This window comes from Camelus dromedarius, chromosome 13 (genome assembly GCF_036321535.1).
Source record: "Camelus dromedarius isolate mCamDro1 chromosome 13, mCamDro1.pat, whole genome shotgun sequence".
NCBI classification, from domain to species: Eukaryota; Metazoa; Chordata; class Mammalia; order Artiodactyla; family Camelidae; genus Camelus; species Camelus dromedarius.
The window spans coordinates 67,228,115-67,244,943 of NC_087448.1; the positions used below are offsets into that span (position 1 = coordinate 67,228,115).

At 45.4% G+C, this 16,829-nt stretch overlaps 1 protein-coding gene across 2 annotated transcripts in view; it reads left to right on the forward strand.

Moving 5' to 3' along the window:
• The window catches only part of USP12 (ubiquitin specific peptidase 12), a 68,445-nt gene that overhangs the window by 15,073 nt on the left and 36,543 nt on the right, over window positions 1-16,829 (forward strand). The window contains exon 1 of one of the 2 annotated variants that reach the window (XM_064493251.1): window positions 13,586-13,609. The exons of the other annotated variant lie outside the window; for it this stretch is intronic. Coding sequence (XP_064349321.1) covers window positions 13,601-13,609 — 9 coding nt within the window. The 5' untranslated portion in view covers window positions 13,586-13,600. Of the gene's footprint in view, window positions 1-13,585; window positions 13,610-16,829 lie in introns of those variants that run through there. 2 annotated transcript variants of the gene reach the window in all.

The window sequence follows — 16,829 nt, forward strand, 5'->3', positions numbered from 1 at the left end:
GTGTGTATCAGTCTCCTGTTGCTGTTGTAACAAATTACCACTAATTTAGCTGCTTAAAAGAACATACATTTATTCTTCTGTAGTTCTGGAGGGCACAGGTTTGCAGTGGGTCCTACTGGGCTGGCATTACAGTGTCGGGAAAGCAGCATTCCGTCTGGAGGCTTCGGGGGAGAGTTGGCTTCCCTTCCTTTTCCTGCTGCTACAGGTGACTGCAGTCCTTGGCTGGGGGCGCCTGCTGTTTACGAAGCTGGTGGTGGCCGGTCGGTCTTTCTCACAGCGCATCGCCCTGACACTGACTCTCCTGCCCCTCTCACTTGCAGTTTGATAAGTCAGGCCCATCTGGGTCATCCAGGATAAAGTCCCTGTCTCGGTCACTTGACTGGGAACCTTAACCCCCTCCCCCCGCCGTGTAGTCTAACATTCTCAGGTTTTGAGGATTAGGGTGGGGTGTTATTTTTCTGCTGCCACCGTGTGTATACATTTTTTTACTTAAAAAAAAATGAGTTGTTATACTGAATGTGGAAAACTGGTTCCTGACATGTTTGCAGTGGATTTGGGGCTGAGGCGAAGTACTGGGCAGGACTTTGAGTGGGTTTGTGAGCTCCGCCTTTGCACGCGGTGGACGGCAGCGGTGGTTATTACCAGTTGTAGGCGCAGGAGCAGCGGAATGTGGGGCTCTGCCTGAAGGCTGCCAGCACACCGCCAGCCTCAGCGGGAGAGACGTGGAGGTGCCCGGGTGCTGAGGAGAGCCAGCTGCCAGTATTTCACAGCTTTTGGTGAGCTGATAAATGCAGGCTTTGTAGAGTGAGAGGTCATGAAAATGAGCACAGTGGGTGAAACCCGTACCACGTGGCCTTGCTCAACAGAGAATATGTGGAATATATTTCAGGACTTAAAGACGGGGTCAGACCTTTTAAATTTGTAAGTCGAATGAGAGTTGGGTTTCATTAAAGGATAATCTTTGGGGTTAAGAAAGAAGGCTTCAGGACAGACTGTGAGCCTCCTCAGGGGGAAAGGAGAGGAAAGGGTACCTGGGGTTTCTTTCCTATGCAAGCTGGGAAGGTATGCAGAGTCCTGTAGGGTGTGAGGTAGACTTCTAGTGCTTAAAGATGACACGGGAAGTTCTAACTTGAGGATTCCCGAATCTCGAGCACTTTTTGTCTTGCAGTTATTGAACAGCTGCCCTAATTAGATTTGATTTCTCAGTAAACGTAAGAGAAATAGGTTGGAACAAAAAGCCTGGACATTCAGGAACTTTATTTTTTTCTATGTGCTTGTGAGTCTAGAGGAAAAGCAAGGCAGCAGGAGACGGAGAAGAGAAGAGGCGTGCTGGTAAGCAGGAGCAGTGAGTGTTCCTGCCCGGCCCTGTGCGGGTGGGCGGGCGGGGAGAAGAGTCGTGTCCCCAGGAAGGTGTGTCCTCGAGGGGAAGTGAGACTTGAGTCCTCGGGCGGCGGGAGCGGCGGTGGGAGCCGGCGGCCCCGGTGGGAGGCGGCAGCGCAGCGCTTGCCCTTCCAGGAGGGAGACGTTCACCCTTGCCATCTCCATTTTTGGAGAAGTTTATTGTTATTAGAGCTTACAGCACGTACTCAAAATTAGGAAATACTTCTGCCCTGTCACTTTATATACATGTACAGATCCATTTTACCTGAATGTTTATGTTGAGGACTGCGACGTGGGTTTGGGCTGTGAGCACTGCGAGCTCTGACGTCGGGTCTGGGGACTCGGAGCTGCTGCGCGCGCTGCTCCTCAGACGGCCGCGCTGTGCGGCGACTCGCGCCCCCGGCGCGCTCGGTGCGCGGCGCGGCGCTCCTGCCTGCCGGCCGCTTCGTGGGGCCCCGCCGGACGGCGTTCCTGTCACCGCGGCTGCAGGCTGAACGTGCATGCGCTTTCCCACGTTGCTGTGTTGAAAGTGGCTGAGGCGACGAGCTGGGAAGTGGGACCTTCGGGGGTGATGAGGTCATGAGGGTGGAGCTCGCGGGTGGGGTTAGTGTCCTTGTAAAGGACACTTCCGAACCCGGTGGGTCCGCGTGCAGGCGGGAGGGCGCCTCGGGCAGAAGCGGCCCTGCCGGCACCCGGCCCTGCCTTGCAGACACCAGAACAGTGAGAAACAGGTGCTGGCCGTTTAAGCGCCGGCCTGTGGCGGTTTGTGGTCGCATCCCGAGCAGACTGGGACTGATGCCTTGAAATACCTGCCGGAATCTGCTGGCACCCCGTGGCCAAGATTTTATAAGTTTTTTCCCTGACTCTCGCCTTTTCCCCACTACTCCCCCTTTATTGCTTGCTTTTGTGTTAAGTGAATGTTCTCCAGTGTAGCATTTTATTTTCATTATTGATTTTTCATATGTATATATTTTGGCTCTAGGTTTTACCATGTAAGTCTTAATTTGCCAGAGTCAGCTTTCAATTTATACTAGCTTAATTCCAGTAATATATAGGAATGTTACTCCTAATAGGTCTATTCCCTTTCTCCCCTTTTGTGGCATTATTTTTATAAATGTATTGCATCTGTTAGTGTTACTGATGCAGCAGTGCATTGTCACAATTGATACCTTACCACCTGTTTCCTAAGCCCCTTAGAACTTCGCTCCTTTTGTGCTGTTATTGGTAAACGTATAGCATGTATATTACATTTACATAGATCACAGGCCCAGTAATATTTACGTAGAGATGATTTTACACAATTGCTTTTTAAATCAGTTAAGAGAAGAAAGAAAAAATGGGTCTGTGGTGTCCTTTGTAGTGAAACAGTTACTGTCACGGGTCTTCCCCCCCTCTTTACATGGGCTAGAATTACTGTCTACAGTCACACTTTGAGCCTGAACAACCTCCTTTTAGTATTTTTTATAACATGGTCTGCTAGCAAAAGATTGTCAGGGCTTGTTTTGTTTTTTTGGTGTGGGGAAGTCTGTTTCACATTTAGTTTGAAAGCTTTGCCAGATTTAGTATTCTTGGTTGACAGTGTTTTCCTTTGAGCAGTTTGAGTATGTTGCCCCCCTGCCTTCTTCCTGCCTTGTTTTTGCTGAGAAGTCAGCTGTCAGTCTTATTGGTGCCCTTGTAAGTGACTCATCCTTTTTCTCTTGCTGCTTTCAAGTTTTCCTCCTTGTCTTTGACTTTCAGCATTTTCACTGTCATGTGCCTGTTTGTGGGCCTTTTTGTGTTTATGACATATAAATTCTTAAATGGTTTATGTTAAATGCCTATATCTTTCATTTGGAAGTTTTGTTTCATTTTTTGGACATTTCAGTTATAGTATAATATATCTACATTGTAGGTCAGAATGATTAGATTAATTCAGATTTGTTTCAACTGGAAATATATTACTCAGTTAAATACTACAAACATTCTCACAAATGACACTCACAAGAAAATTGGAAGCAAACTAAAGTGAAATGATAGTATGAATTCCTTTCATGACGTACATTGTTGTGCCTAATTGTAGATTAGTTTCACTGTATGTTCTACAAATAAAACTGTTTAGTGATAGCTCTTTGAAAAGGCAGTGGATATGGGCCATCCAGCTGCATGGTTGTAGGATGATGTGTTAGTTTCCTAGGGCTTCAGTTACCATACTGCAAACCTAGGGGCTTAGAACAATGATTGTCTTACAATTCTGGAGGTTAGGAGTCCAAATTCAAGGTCTTGGCAGGGTTACACCCCGTCTGAAGGTGCCAGAGAAGGCTCTGTCCCAGCCTCTCCTAGCTTCTGATAGCGTCACTTGGAAGTCCTGAGCCTCAGGGGTCCCTTGACTTGTCCACAGCCACCTTTTCCCTGCATCTTTTCACACCACATTCCCTCTGTGTGTGTCTGTGTCTGAACTACCTCTTTTTATAAGGACACCAGTCACATTGGATTAAGGTTCACCTTAATGGCCTCATTTTAACTTGATTACTCCTGTAAAGACCCAATTTCTAATGAAGCTCACAATCTGAGCTCCTGAGAGTTAAGACTTCCATGTATCTTTTTTTTTTTTTTGGTAGGGGGTGGGGGGGACACAGTTTAGTTCATAACAGATGGGTTAAATGAGTATTGCCGTATTAAGCCCTTTCAGAAACAGGACAGGGACTTAAGGAACCATGCTTTTTTAAGGAGAGTAGCAATTAGTTTAGGCATCTTTCAAACTGACTAGTTTGTGTATCTCTACCTCACTGACAAGCCAGCAGTAGAGCTCTGTAGCGGTGGAACTTGTGCTTAATGTTGCCATTAGTCTAATAATGACTGACATTTTCTGAAAGTGGTTGTAGTTAATTGTTTGATTTTTTTTCCTTCTTTGTAACTGCTCAATCCGCTGCCCTATCCAGCGTCTCTCACCCAGGTCTTTCACAGCTGTGTAATTTTTTCTTTTAATTACATGGATACTTAAGAAATTTTACTGTTTTACTGAGTATAAAAGGAATAAATGTTTGTGATGGACAGCAGTGTGTAAAGAAACTAGAAGTCACCTGTAACCATTAGTCAATTACTAGTAATGGGTAACATGTTTTCGTATGTTCTCCTGGTCTTTTCCATGCATGGCAAACAGTTTTTAAAATGAAAATTTGGATTATTAAGATTCTTTCAACTGTCCGGTGGGTAATTGAATTAATTATTAATGCTAGTGCTTTCAAATCAGACTTTTTGGGGGGTGGGGGCTAGAATTAGAAAAGAGCAGCTTTGCTGCCTTGCCAGGCAGGGGGAGTCCCAGCAGCTCGTGCCTTAAAGACCACGAGCCCCCACACATTTTAACTTATTTGCTCTTCTCTCTTTTTATTCTCTGACCTCTTAGAAACCAAGACTGTTTATTTTGTTGTTTCTCATTTTCTCTATTGGCAGCAGAAATTTGGTGTAATAGACTTGCAGAGTTTTGGAGTTAAAAAAAAAAAAGACCTTATAACAGCTGGCCCTTTGTAGTGATAGATGAGTCGTGCAGGGGAACTAAGTCTAAGATCACAGTGTTTCACAGTGATGAGCAGGTTCTCGGGGAACTCCTTCAACAGGGCGATTTAGATTGAAGTTGTGTGGAAGCTAGTTTACATTATTATTAATTTGTCCTTCCTTCTGAAAAGCTACCAAACCGGAATAACGAGCATTGGAGGAAAGTGGTTATGCAGGAAATCTTCAACGAGCAGGTTGACTTCCAAAGGTCTTTTTTAAAAGTCAGTTGGTTGGCACTCCTTGTTGGTTGTCCCGTAGAAGCAGTGTGTGAACTCAGGGTCCGAGCCAAAGGGAGAGGTGAGTTTCAGCGCCGATTGTTGCTCTGTTCAGCAACGTTGTGGTACACGGTGCACTCACAGGGGCTCCCGTTGCCCGGTGGGAAAAGTGGGGCTCAGAATTTCATGTCTTTTGCCACCTGCCATTCTGTAAGAGGGAAACGTCCTGGGAATGATCTTACACTCTCACAGTTAACGAGGAGGACCTGCCATCTGGGGAGGGAGGTGTGCTGAAGAGTGGAGGCTCTGTGTTTGACACAGACCAGCATTCAGGCTTCCCTTCTGCCTTTATTAATTCATGACCCTGGGCAAATTACCTTAAACCCTTGAGTTCATTTTATGTATAAAATGGGCCAAAAATATGTGTAACAACTGCGTGGTACTGCACGCTTGACATCATTCTGAGCCCTTTACGCAGAGTAACTCACTTAGTTTTCACAATAGCTCAGTGAGGTTGGAACTGTTACCTTTGTAGATGAGGAAACTGAGGCGCAGAGAGCTTACAAAGTTTTCCCAGTGTCATACAGAAACTGAGCTGGTAGAGCTGGGGTTCAAATCCCTGACGTCTGGATCCATAGTCTTTGTTTATAACTATGGTACTCAACTGCTTGTCCAGAAGCACTGCTCTGAGGTTACTGGGAGTAGATAAGATAGTGTGCCTCGGGGGTCTGGCTTGTAACTGCTAGTCCTCGTCTTCAGCTCTGTCCGTGTCTGCCAGGAGCCCTGTATTTTCATGGCTGACTGTGTACCCAGTCACAAATTATGAATTCCCTGTACCAGCAAAGTAAGCTTTAATAACATAGTACCTCTCTTGACTTGTCTACACATTGCCTTCTTACTGCAGGTGGAAACCCCCAGTCAGAAGTTAGGCAGTTTCAGAGTGAGTGGGAAGGGGGAGGGAAAAACACCGGAAGGTCTGACCAGCCCAGAGTGGGTCTGGCTTGATGTTGGGAATAATCGGGCTGGAAACCCTGATGCGTCAGGGCGCTTCCCCCTGGGGAGTGAGGGCCTTCTCTTTGCAGTTTTGAGTTATACTTCTTTCTTTCTTTATTTAGGTCCTAGTGAAAAAAAATTAACCTTCAGATGAAAAGTTCCAGACAGATTTGATGAAGGAATTGGATTCTGAGGAATGACCAAGTAGGCAGACCATGGTGGATCATCTGAGAGTCAGGGCACATGTCTACCTGACAGCTCCATTTTCTCACCCAAGAAAAGTCCAGGCAGTTTTCTAATATTGTCTAATATTTAGAACACATTCCAGTTACCCCACTTGTTTTAAAAGTGTCTTCTGTGTTTTGTTTTTTTGAATGACAGTGTGATCAGGGTTCATGCTTTACACTTGGTGTTACGTCTGTGTAGTCATGTAAACCTGGAACAGTCTCTCAAGTTCTTTTTTTTTCCCTCCATGACCCTGACTTTTTGAACAGACGAGACAGGTTGTCTCATATAATGACCCTTGCTGGATTTGTCTGATTGTTTCTTTGTGGTCTCTCTTAACCTGCTCCTTTATCCCTTTACTTCCTGTAAAGTAGAGGTTAGATCTTAAGGCTTGATGAGACTGAGGTTAAACATTTTTTGACTGGAGTAGTTTGGAAATGTTGCATACATGACATTGCAGCACGTCAGATGACATGTGGCGGCAGTTGTCTCACTGTTGGTGCCGCCGAGTTTGGTACTCGATTAAAGTGGGAGCCACCAGCTCTCTTTATTATAAGGGAAATATTTCACTTTGCAGTTACCAAGTCATGGGAGGAATTTGGCCCTGCCAGTGTCCTGTTCACCAGTACACGCACTGATGGTTAGGGCGGTTTCAGTTATTTCTTTGGGTTTTGCAGAATGGTATGTTTCCAATTCTGTTATTCCGTCCATGTATGTTAGCAGGCATTTCTCTGTAAAGAATTTCCCCTCGTTAGCTGGAGCTAAGGTATAGTTCTTCCTAAAAAGACAGAGTAAGTGTTTGAGCCTTCAGTGACTACTGCGCAGGGTAAGGAGTCCCTGTGACACTCCCCACCAGTGCTCCCAGTGCGTTTTGCTTCCTTTATTATTCTTTTACTCCCTTTTTGTCTTTGTGAGTGTCGTGATGGATTTTTACCTGAGTGTTATAATCAGGTACAGTTGGTTTGATAATTACAACCATTCTCTTTGATGCTCAGATTATTCTAGATTGTGCCAGTGAGAGGCCCTCTCTGGCTGCTACTGTGACTTTTTGACATGATTTCGAATTTACAGAAAAGTGGCAAGTATGGGAACTCCCAAATACCCTTTTCTCAGATTCACTGATTGTTTGTATTTCGCTGAATTTGCTTGGCAAGTGTGCAGTGTGTTTTGTATGTGTGTATACAGACACGTGGTCTCACCCGAACCACTTGCGGGTAAGTAGGAGATCACAATCAGGCCACTTCACTCTTGAATTCTTCAGCGTGCATTTCCTAAGAGCAAAGATATTCTCATTCATAAACACAGTACAGTTTTTAAAAAGTCAGTACTGTTCCCTAATCCATAGTCCATTTTTAAATTAGGCAGTTGTCCTGGTAGTGACCAATATCAAATTAAAGATTATCACGCAGTGTATTCAGTTGTCTTTTTTAGTTCCTCAGCCTGTCTTTGTCTTCACCGACCTTGACGTTCTTGAGGAGCACAGGCCAGTTTGTGCGCCGTTCCTCAGTGTGGGTTTGGCTAACACCCTTGTGACTGGGTTGAGGGCATGCATTTTCAGCAGGAACACCACAGAAGCCGCGCGTCCTAGCCAGGTGGCATGTGGTGGTCTTGATTTGCTCTAATACTGGTCATGGTAGCTTCGATCATTTGTTTATGGTTTTCCCCCGAGTTTCTCCACTATCAGGCTTCTGTGTTTTACTTTGTCAGTGATATTTGGAGAGATTCTTTGGATAGAAGTAAATCCGTGGCTCATCAAATGTCACTTGCTAGCTTTGGATGTCATTCCTTCTGCGTGTGCTAGTTGGCATTCTGCAGCAGAGAGGTTTCCCTCTGTTCCACCTGTTTGTTCATGTGTTCATTTACGGCAGGATGGACTTCTGTTTCGTTCAGTAGATTGTGATCCATCATCATGATTATTAGTCTTGATCTCAGATTGACGTGGCCAGTGAACTTCAGAGTGGCCCTTATTCCCCTTTGTCATGTGTTCATCATTCTTTGAATGCTTTCTTTTTAACTTTCTGACATAGAATAACTTAGGTTCATCTTGTACTTTCCTTTCCTTGGTCCTGCAGTCAACCACTTCTCTAATGTGTCCTAGTTCCTTTTAGTGGGGAATGGTATTTAGAAGCAAAGATATGGGCTCTAGGTGTGCTCATTGCTACTGGGATGTCATGGTTTGAGGCTCTTCTAGTGGACTTAGCAAGGAAATTATGTTTTAAAATATAGTTCATATTAATATTGTCAAATCAAATTTAATGTTAGAGGTTTTATTCCCCCTCTTAACCTCTTTAAATGTTAACTTCTTCCTTTTTAATTGGAATAGCTATCAAAGGCTTTAAGGAAATTCTGTGTAGTATGATTTTGAGGTTCTGTAGTAATCTGTCATTTTAGTATGTTGTTTTGGTTGAATAGTCAGTCAGCTGACTTGAAAATAATTGTGAAATCTGATCTCCTGTTAGAGCAAATGAACACTTTGCAGTGAAAAATTTTTAATTTCAAATTAAGATCTTTTAAAATGAATTTGTTATATCCAAATATTGCCTTATTTACATATGAAGAAGGAATAGCATTAATTAAATTTCTCGTCTTTTAAGGATTCAAAGTGCTAATTTCAGTTTTGTTATCTATAAAATTGAGGTTTTAAAGATAAAATAGGTCATGTATGTAATGTACCTAGTATGGTACTTGGCCCATTGTAGATACTTAGGAAATGGTACCTATTATAATGTAGTTGTGCCTTATATTGCTTGTAGAGACATGACAAGCATTAGAAATTACTTGTTTTGATTAATATTCCTTGTTGATTTCATGATCTGAGACTTTTGACTTTCTGTGTGTTTTCATAACTGTTCTAATTTGCTAAACATGTAAGTTGGTGAAGCAGTCCTCTGATAACCTAACTCCACGGTACCCCAGGTCTCCAGTGGGGAGAACTCTAGATGGAATTCTGCCTGAATTCTAGATGGGGGGCCCTCTGAAAACAGAGCTGTGGGACCTGGGCGGGGCGTCCCGCCCAGCATGGGGGAGGACGGAGCGTGTCTCCTGTGCCCCCTCCCCGGTTTGCTCCTCACAGCACATGTTGGTGTTTGGCTGTGTCCTGCGTGTGAAGCAGCAGGGGTCTTATGATTTATACGTTTTATAGACTTTAATATTTAAGTGTTTGAATATATAAATGTTTAGGGATTCAGCTGGAATAGTAAAGAGTTACCTATATTTAATTTATCTATCTTGTTACACAGAGATTTGGGATTAAAAAAATAGAGAATGTTTTCATTCATTTTATGATGCAGTTTTTTCCAGGTTATCCATAGATGTCGGTAACATCGGCGTTTTGTTCTGGTTGTTTCCGTGGCATCTTGGTTGATTGTCAGAGCACATCGTCACTCCTGCATTTAAGTGCATCCCTGCGTGCAGCACTTTGAGGTCTGTCTCTGATGGTGTTGGTGGATACTGTGGCTTGAGGTGGCATTTCTACTTGTATAATGTTGACCACTGGTTTTGTGTCTGCTTGCTTGTTAACATCCCCACATGAGCTCTCATGCCAACTTATTCTCTCCTTTAGAAAAGTGACTTTAAAGGCTTGTTTGCTATTCCATCCATCGAGTACAATGCTGAGATCATTTATCTAGATGTAATTAATAAACATGTTCAAGTTCCTTCTTCTCTGAAGGCGTCTAGAATGACCATTCATGGGGGTTGTTTCAGGTCACAGAATTACCAGGATAACCCTCTGTTGTTCAAAATGAAGTAATTGTGAGAGTATTTTTGGTAACAGGACGGACTTCGTAGGACCTGGACAGAAAGGAAGTCCCTATTCTGTGAGATTGAGGCTAGAGCGCGCTGTGTACCTGGACGTTGTGGTGTATGTGACCTCACGCTGGATCCTGAGACTGACTTCTCCCTCCTGTTGGATTGAGCAGGGGACACCAGTCACCCCCCTTTCCTCTGTCCGTTTCAGAATATGATGGAAGATGAGCCTAGGTGGCAAACCAAATGTGATAAAGAAATTTTAGAAATTGAGTTGCTGTTGATCACGGCGCTTACCTGTACATTGCCTCCCTCCAGGTTCTGTCCTGGGATCTTTAGAAGCCCTACAAAGACAGCTTCTGTAGTCCTTTTCGTTTGGAGTGTGGGGATATGGTTCAGCCATAATGTATGACTAATAAAATTTTTTATAAATTAGAATAAAATTTGAAAAAATTTTCTGAAATAGGTAATTGACCTGCATTTCTTGTACATTTCTATATACAATATGTAGGAGACATTGTTGGAGAGCATTGCTGGGAGCAGTGGTCTGGGTGGACCTGCCTTTGGTGCAGGCAGAGTTCCCGGGGAGACTGGTTCAGCCCCAGAGGTGCTCCTTCCACTGTGGTAGGTGTATTAGCAAAGCTTTTTCTGTGATTTAGATAATACTTACATTCTGAGGAGAGTAGACTGCTTTTAAGTAATATACTTATTAAAATGAAAACTCTTATTTTATACGAAATCTGTTATAAAGGACCCCAGCAGGTCTGAGCACAGGCGCAGCCGCCTCTTCAGAAATGTCCGTGGGAGCAGACACATAGAGATGTGTCTGCGTGCGAGTAGTGGCTGGTGGTTTGTGCTCAGATTCTTAGACGCTAATAGAACTGGAGGGTAAATGGTGCTACCAACAGACCAGATCTCTCTGAGGAATTCCTGGAGGATTGAAAAGTAGTGGCAGGAAGGAAAAGAACCAATAAACAGAACAGCTGACTGGAGTCCTCCCAAGAGAGCCCTGTGAGAGCTGGACCTTGGAATCTGCCGTTCCCGGCTGGAGTGTGGCTGTAGTGCCAACACCGTGGTAATCCATGGAGGCAGGTGGTTTGCAGGAGCTGGCTCGGTGGGGCCTTCTCTCCTGTTCGGAGTGGCTGGCTTGCGGAGTTTCTACCTGCGGGCTCAAGCTGAGATGTGGTCTCTGCGGGAAGTGGCTGACCTTGTATCTGAGAGGTTGATGGGCTTTTGGGGTCGAGAGTGGAGAGAGGGGGGCCTGGTGTGGGACGGCTTGGGGCCCCCACAGACTCGGGCCACCCTCGGCCACCTGGTTCCGCTGCCGCCTGGCTCGTCACACGGCCCGCCTCGTCCTTAGAACATGGAACCAGTGCTTTCAGGAACAGTGCTGAGGAATCCCGAGCACAAGCTAAGCAAGAGTTTCCAGACATTGAGGGACAACCCAGAGCTTGAAAGAGAGGTAGAAGCTTGAAAGAGTCTCCTTTAAGTGGCTGATTCTCCGTCACGTGGCTGTAGTTGAATGACCGAGGGCCACGTTTCTGTTCCTTCACTTTTTTCTTTCTCTTTTTGGCTTTCCTGTACTGCTTTTTGTGGGAGGGGTGACATTTTCTTTATTTTTTGAGAGTTAGCAGTCAAGTTTTCGCACACATAACTAACCTTGTCTTATGTGGAGGATGTGCTGCCCCCCGCCCCTGCTTCCCAGTCAAGCTCCTTTGCGCACATTACTGCCCTCTGAGCCGCCTCTCTGTTGGGCTCTTGTTTTTTGAATAAAGCAGGGCAGATCTAGTTATAGTTACAGCAGCAAATGTTAAGTGTTACGGGTTCGCGAACGTGTGAATGGGTGATTGGGATGTGGAGGAACAGGAGAGGCAGAAGAAAAAGTAAACTTGGTTTCATAGTGGGAATTTAAGTGCTGTATGAAATTGGCAAATCTGGCTAGAGGTTTAAATATGGAATTAGCAGAACCCTAAAACGATAGTACACTCAGTAATTCGTAATAAGAATTAGGAGGTGACATGGGAGAGTTGGGGGGCGGTCTGTGTGCCAGTGAGCAGATTTACGAGCTGTTGACTGACGTGGGTTATTTACCGTTGTGATAATAACCACGTAAAGCTAAAGCCGAGCTGTTCGCAGTGGTGTCTCGGGGAAGAAACAAGGCAGGGAGCGGCACACAACATTTACGCTTTATTTTCTACCCTCTCCGGTGTGCCTTGTTTTCAGTGTGTGCACGAGCAGTATTTATTAAATAAAGTTTGACACAAGGCTTACAAAAGGGAGTTGATGCTTGTTCTAGTAATTACAGCTGTCCAGAGGGAGCTCACTTCAGACTTTTGAATAAAGATCTGTGTATTTTCCTTCCACCTACAGAGTAGCTTTCAAAACAAAGCACACTTAACATACTTCACTCTTTTCTATTGGAATTTTCCGTCTGTCACTTAGCTTGGTGAAATGACCACTTAGGAAAATTTTAGTGAATGATGTTTCTGGTGACACCTCTGCCAAGTGCTTTGATGCTCTGGAGAAGTTTCAGCCTCGCTGTTTATTTCCACACCTGTGAGCTGGGTGGGGTAGGTGTTCTCCTGCATCGGATGGCAAGGGATCCGAGGCTGGTCAGAGTGACCGGCCCCGGCTTGCCCCGCCACCCCTGGGCGGGTCCTGCAGCCCAGCCTTGTCCCACGACCTCGCGAGTGCCTCTCCTACCCCTTCCTGCCGTCCTCCTTTATAGTGTGACCAAACTCAGGATCCCACATTGATTTCTTCTGGCGTTCTGAAGGGTGTATTCCAGCTGTGTTTAAAGTAGGTAAGTCTGTGTTCATTTTAAAAGATGACTCTCACTGCAGTTTCTTTAAGAAGATCCGCACGCACGTGGACATGGGGCGTCATTCGCCTCTTGCTGTTTCAGCAGCTGGACAGCACTCACTCCTGAGCCGCGGAGGGGATCTTTGCCCCGACACAGGGCCTCCTGGAATTGTTCTGGTGTCCGTGTTTTGCGCTGTTGTAGCTCACTGAATCAAAGAATGGAATGTAAGTGTTGTTTGCTTCAAGGGTTCACTTATCTTTGGGGGCTCGTGATACTGAATAAGCAGCTCCTGGCCGTATCTGATCCCTGCAGTTGTTTTTCACCCAAGAAATTAGGGATTTCAACAACTGACTTGCTCTCTAGGAAGATGATGGTGGGGGGAAGTAAGCATATTTATTAATTCTTATCTTGGGGCCTCAATGTAACCTTCTTGACCCTTGATCATGTGGTCTTTTTCTTTTTTTAAAAAAACTGTGGTAAAATATATGACTTAAATTTGCCATTTTAACTAATTTTTTAGTGTACATTTTAGTGACATCAGTTACATTCCCATGGTGTGCAGCCGTCATCACTGTCCAATTCCAAAACCTTTCATCACCCCAACCAGCAACGTAGCTGTTCAGCAGTAACTCCCCCTTCCTCCTTGTCTGCAGACTGTGCCTTCCTCTGATCTGCTTTCAGTCTTGCATGAATTTGCCTGCTGCAGATGTCTCATGTAAGTGGAATCATGCGTTATTTGTCCCCTTGTGTTTGGTGTGTTTCACTGAGCAGTGTGTTCAGAGTTCACCTGTGCTGTAACGTGTGTCGGCACTTCGTTTCTTCTTACAGCTGAATAACATCCTGTTGTTATTCCACATTCTGTTTATCCATTCCTCTCCTGATGGACGTTTGGAGTTGTTTCCACCTCTTGGCTGTCACAAGTACGGCTGCCGTGAACCTTGGCATACAGGTGTCTGACTTCCTGTTTTCAGATCTTGTGGATGTAAACCTAGGATCGAAATGGTTGAACTGTATGGTAATTCCATCTAGAAGTTTTTGCGGAGCCACCAGATTTCTTCACATCCTCACCGACACTTGTTACTTTTCTTTTTTTCTTGGTCCTAGCCTTCCAGATGGGTGTGGGGTGATACCTCGTGATTCTGATTTGCATTTCCCTAGTGAGTAGTAATACTGAGCATCTTTAAATGTGCTTATTTGCCATTTGTATATCTTCTTTGGAGAAATGAGAGTTCAGGTCATTTGCCTGTTTTTTAATTGGATTGTCTTTTTGTTCTGGAGTTGTAGACGTTCTTTATTCTGGGTATTTATCCCACTGGGTCAGGGTCAATAATCCTCTTAACATGTTGCTGAATTTGGTTTGCTAGTGTTTTATTGTGGTTTTTGCATCTATATTCATAAGGAATATTGATCTGTAGTTTTCTTAGAGTGTCTTGGTCTGGCTTCAGTGTCAGGGTAATGCTGGTTTCACAAAATGAATTAGATAGTGCTCCCTGCCCCTTAATTGTTTGGAAGAGTCTTACAGCCCCGCTTGTAAGTGCTCTGGAGTCGTCGGTGCTAATGGACTTTTCAGTGACTGGTTTGGTGGAGGGGCTGACCCTGGAGCTTCTGCTCTGTGCCGGGCTCCCCGTCAGGGCCAGCACTTTCTCAGTCCCTGACTGTGTTAGAAGATCTAAAGTGAATCTGTATCTTCTATTCTCTCCGTATAAATAGTCTCTATAAGTACGTATTTAGCCATGAATTACATAACCAAACTTTTCATTGGAGATATTAGGTCAGTAATTTGAAGATCATAGCTTTTAACACGTCTGATAGTGGACATTTGCATTTTGGGAGGTGAGAATTAGATGCCTGTTTTGGGTTTGGTGGTTGATGTCTAACAGTGATGCAGACGCGGAACTGGCTGCTCAGCTTGTTTCTTACACGGCATGTTTGTGTATGTCTTACCATCAGGTGGAAAGGATTACGTGAGTGCTGTCTCCTGAGTATAGATTTTCAGTCTTTGGCCAGTGACGAGTCGCAGAAGCTCGTTTTCCTGAGTTGCTCGGGGCGGGGGGACTTGTACATATGCGGTATGTCACATATATGCTCCCCAGGTGGCATCTGAAGGAGAAAGTCAGCTACTTTAATTTATTCTGGGAAGAATTCTGTTCTTGAAAACTTCAGAAACTTGCCAGAAGTCTTCCTTCGTGAGTTGAAGATTTGAGGGGTGGGGGGTGGGGCGGGTGCACACGCACTGCTGGAAAGTAAGTGGGTGTGGTTTCTCCTGAGGAGCTGGTGCTGGTGGCTTTGAGAAGACCTGACACCAGAGGCAGGGCCCCAGGAACATGGTGATCAGAGCTCCGTAAGGGGTTGTCTGGATCTCATTTCAACAGAGATGGCGGTTCAGTCTGCTGTGCGCGTTGGTGCTGGAGACTGCCCCGCTGCGTGCTGTGGTGTTGGCACCATGCATTGTGTTGGCCTTTGATTCTCAGCAAGCGTTCGCAGCCCCTGTGCTCAGGCGGTGGCGCCTGCAGTGTTAGGTTCAGGCCAGTCCTTTCTGTGAAGCACGTGTGAACTCCAGTGGTTGACTTAAGACCAGGGGAGGCCGCTGTCGAGGGCCTGAGATCCTCAGAGTGACTACACATCCATGTGGAACCCCCAGATACCTCCTCAGTTCCTTTAGGAGTTTCACCTGAAGGTGAGGTGAGGAGGGGCAAAGGAACTGCTGTTCAGTCCCCTCTGTGCAGCGCTCCTCTGACATCTTCTCTGCATCCTTCGGAAACAGGCCCCGGGGGTGGGGGAGGGAGGGGTTGTCCTGTTTTGCAGATTAGGAGATCAGAGCTCAGAGGGGTGAAATATCTTCCCCTCAGTTCAAACCTCAAATGTGACTCTGTATTGCCTCTAACTCTTTTAGAATTGTAGCATGTTAGATTTTTCAGCAGGTGCCACAAATTTGGTCTCTCTCTCTCCTTGCCAGAGAGGAAGGTGCGCAGTGACACTGGGGTTGGAACCAGCCGGGAACTCGGGCTCTGGGCACAGTCGGCCTGCCGGGGGTGGGGGAGGGTGGGCAAGTCTGCGCCTCAGGGCTCTAATTTCACCAGCACGAGAAGCAGTGATGGAGATAGCCATGAAGGAAAATCAAGGCTTGGCTCTTTGAGTCCATCTGGTGCTGAAGCCTTCCCCCGGTTCTCTGACATCCTGAGGACGCACTGTGGTGCAGCGCAGCCCGTGTTCTCTCCTGTATAACTAACTGTACATTGACTTTTTAATAGTTTTCTACCTCTGTGTCATCATGAAAAGAAGTGTTTTTTCACTGTGTACTCCCCAGTTGGTTTAGGACTTCGCAGATTTTTTTCTTTTTAAAACCTTTTTTTAATGTATATCAAAATTTTTAAAAATTTCAACCCACATTGAGAAATAGGTTTTACAGCTAGGCCTACGTGTGTGTACTTAAATGTTGGTACAAAAGTTTCACAAACCGTTGTTTACTCCTAGTAGGGAGATGCACTGTGATCTGTTCTGTTTTACTGGAAAAGAAAGTGGTAGCTGTGACCCACTGAACTGACCCCTCCACCCACGAGCAGGTGCGACACGGTCTGCAATTTCTCGCACAGGGCTGGGCAGGAGGTGCTCAGGTACCTGCTGAATTGCACCTTTTCTGAAGGACTGCTTTGAGACTTTTTTTGTGATGCCTGAAACTGAGGGTATGCAAATAGTTTGTTTTTTTCATAAAGATGTTGGTTGTCTCTGGTAGGGTTTCAGGGCTGTGCCGTCCTCCAGGGGAGCGTGTGGGCGCTCAGCCTCCTCTTCTCCGTGATACGAGCTGCTTTCTCACTCCTTTCCTTGGATTCGTCCCTTCACGGCTCATGTCCACTTCCTCCTCGTTGTATCCACATCCTCACATCGGCTCTTCCTGTGCCTCCAGAACTTTCTTAATTTACTAAGATCACTTGCTG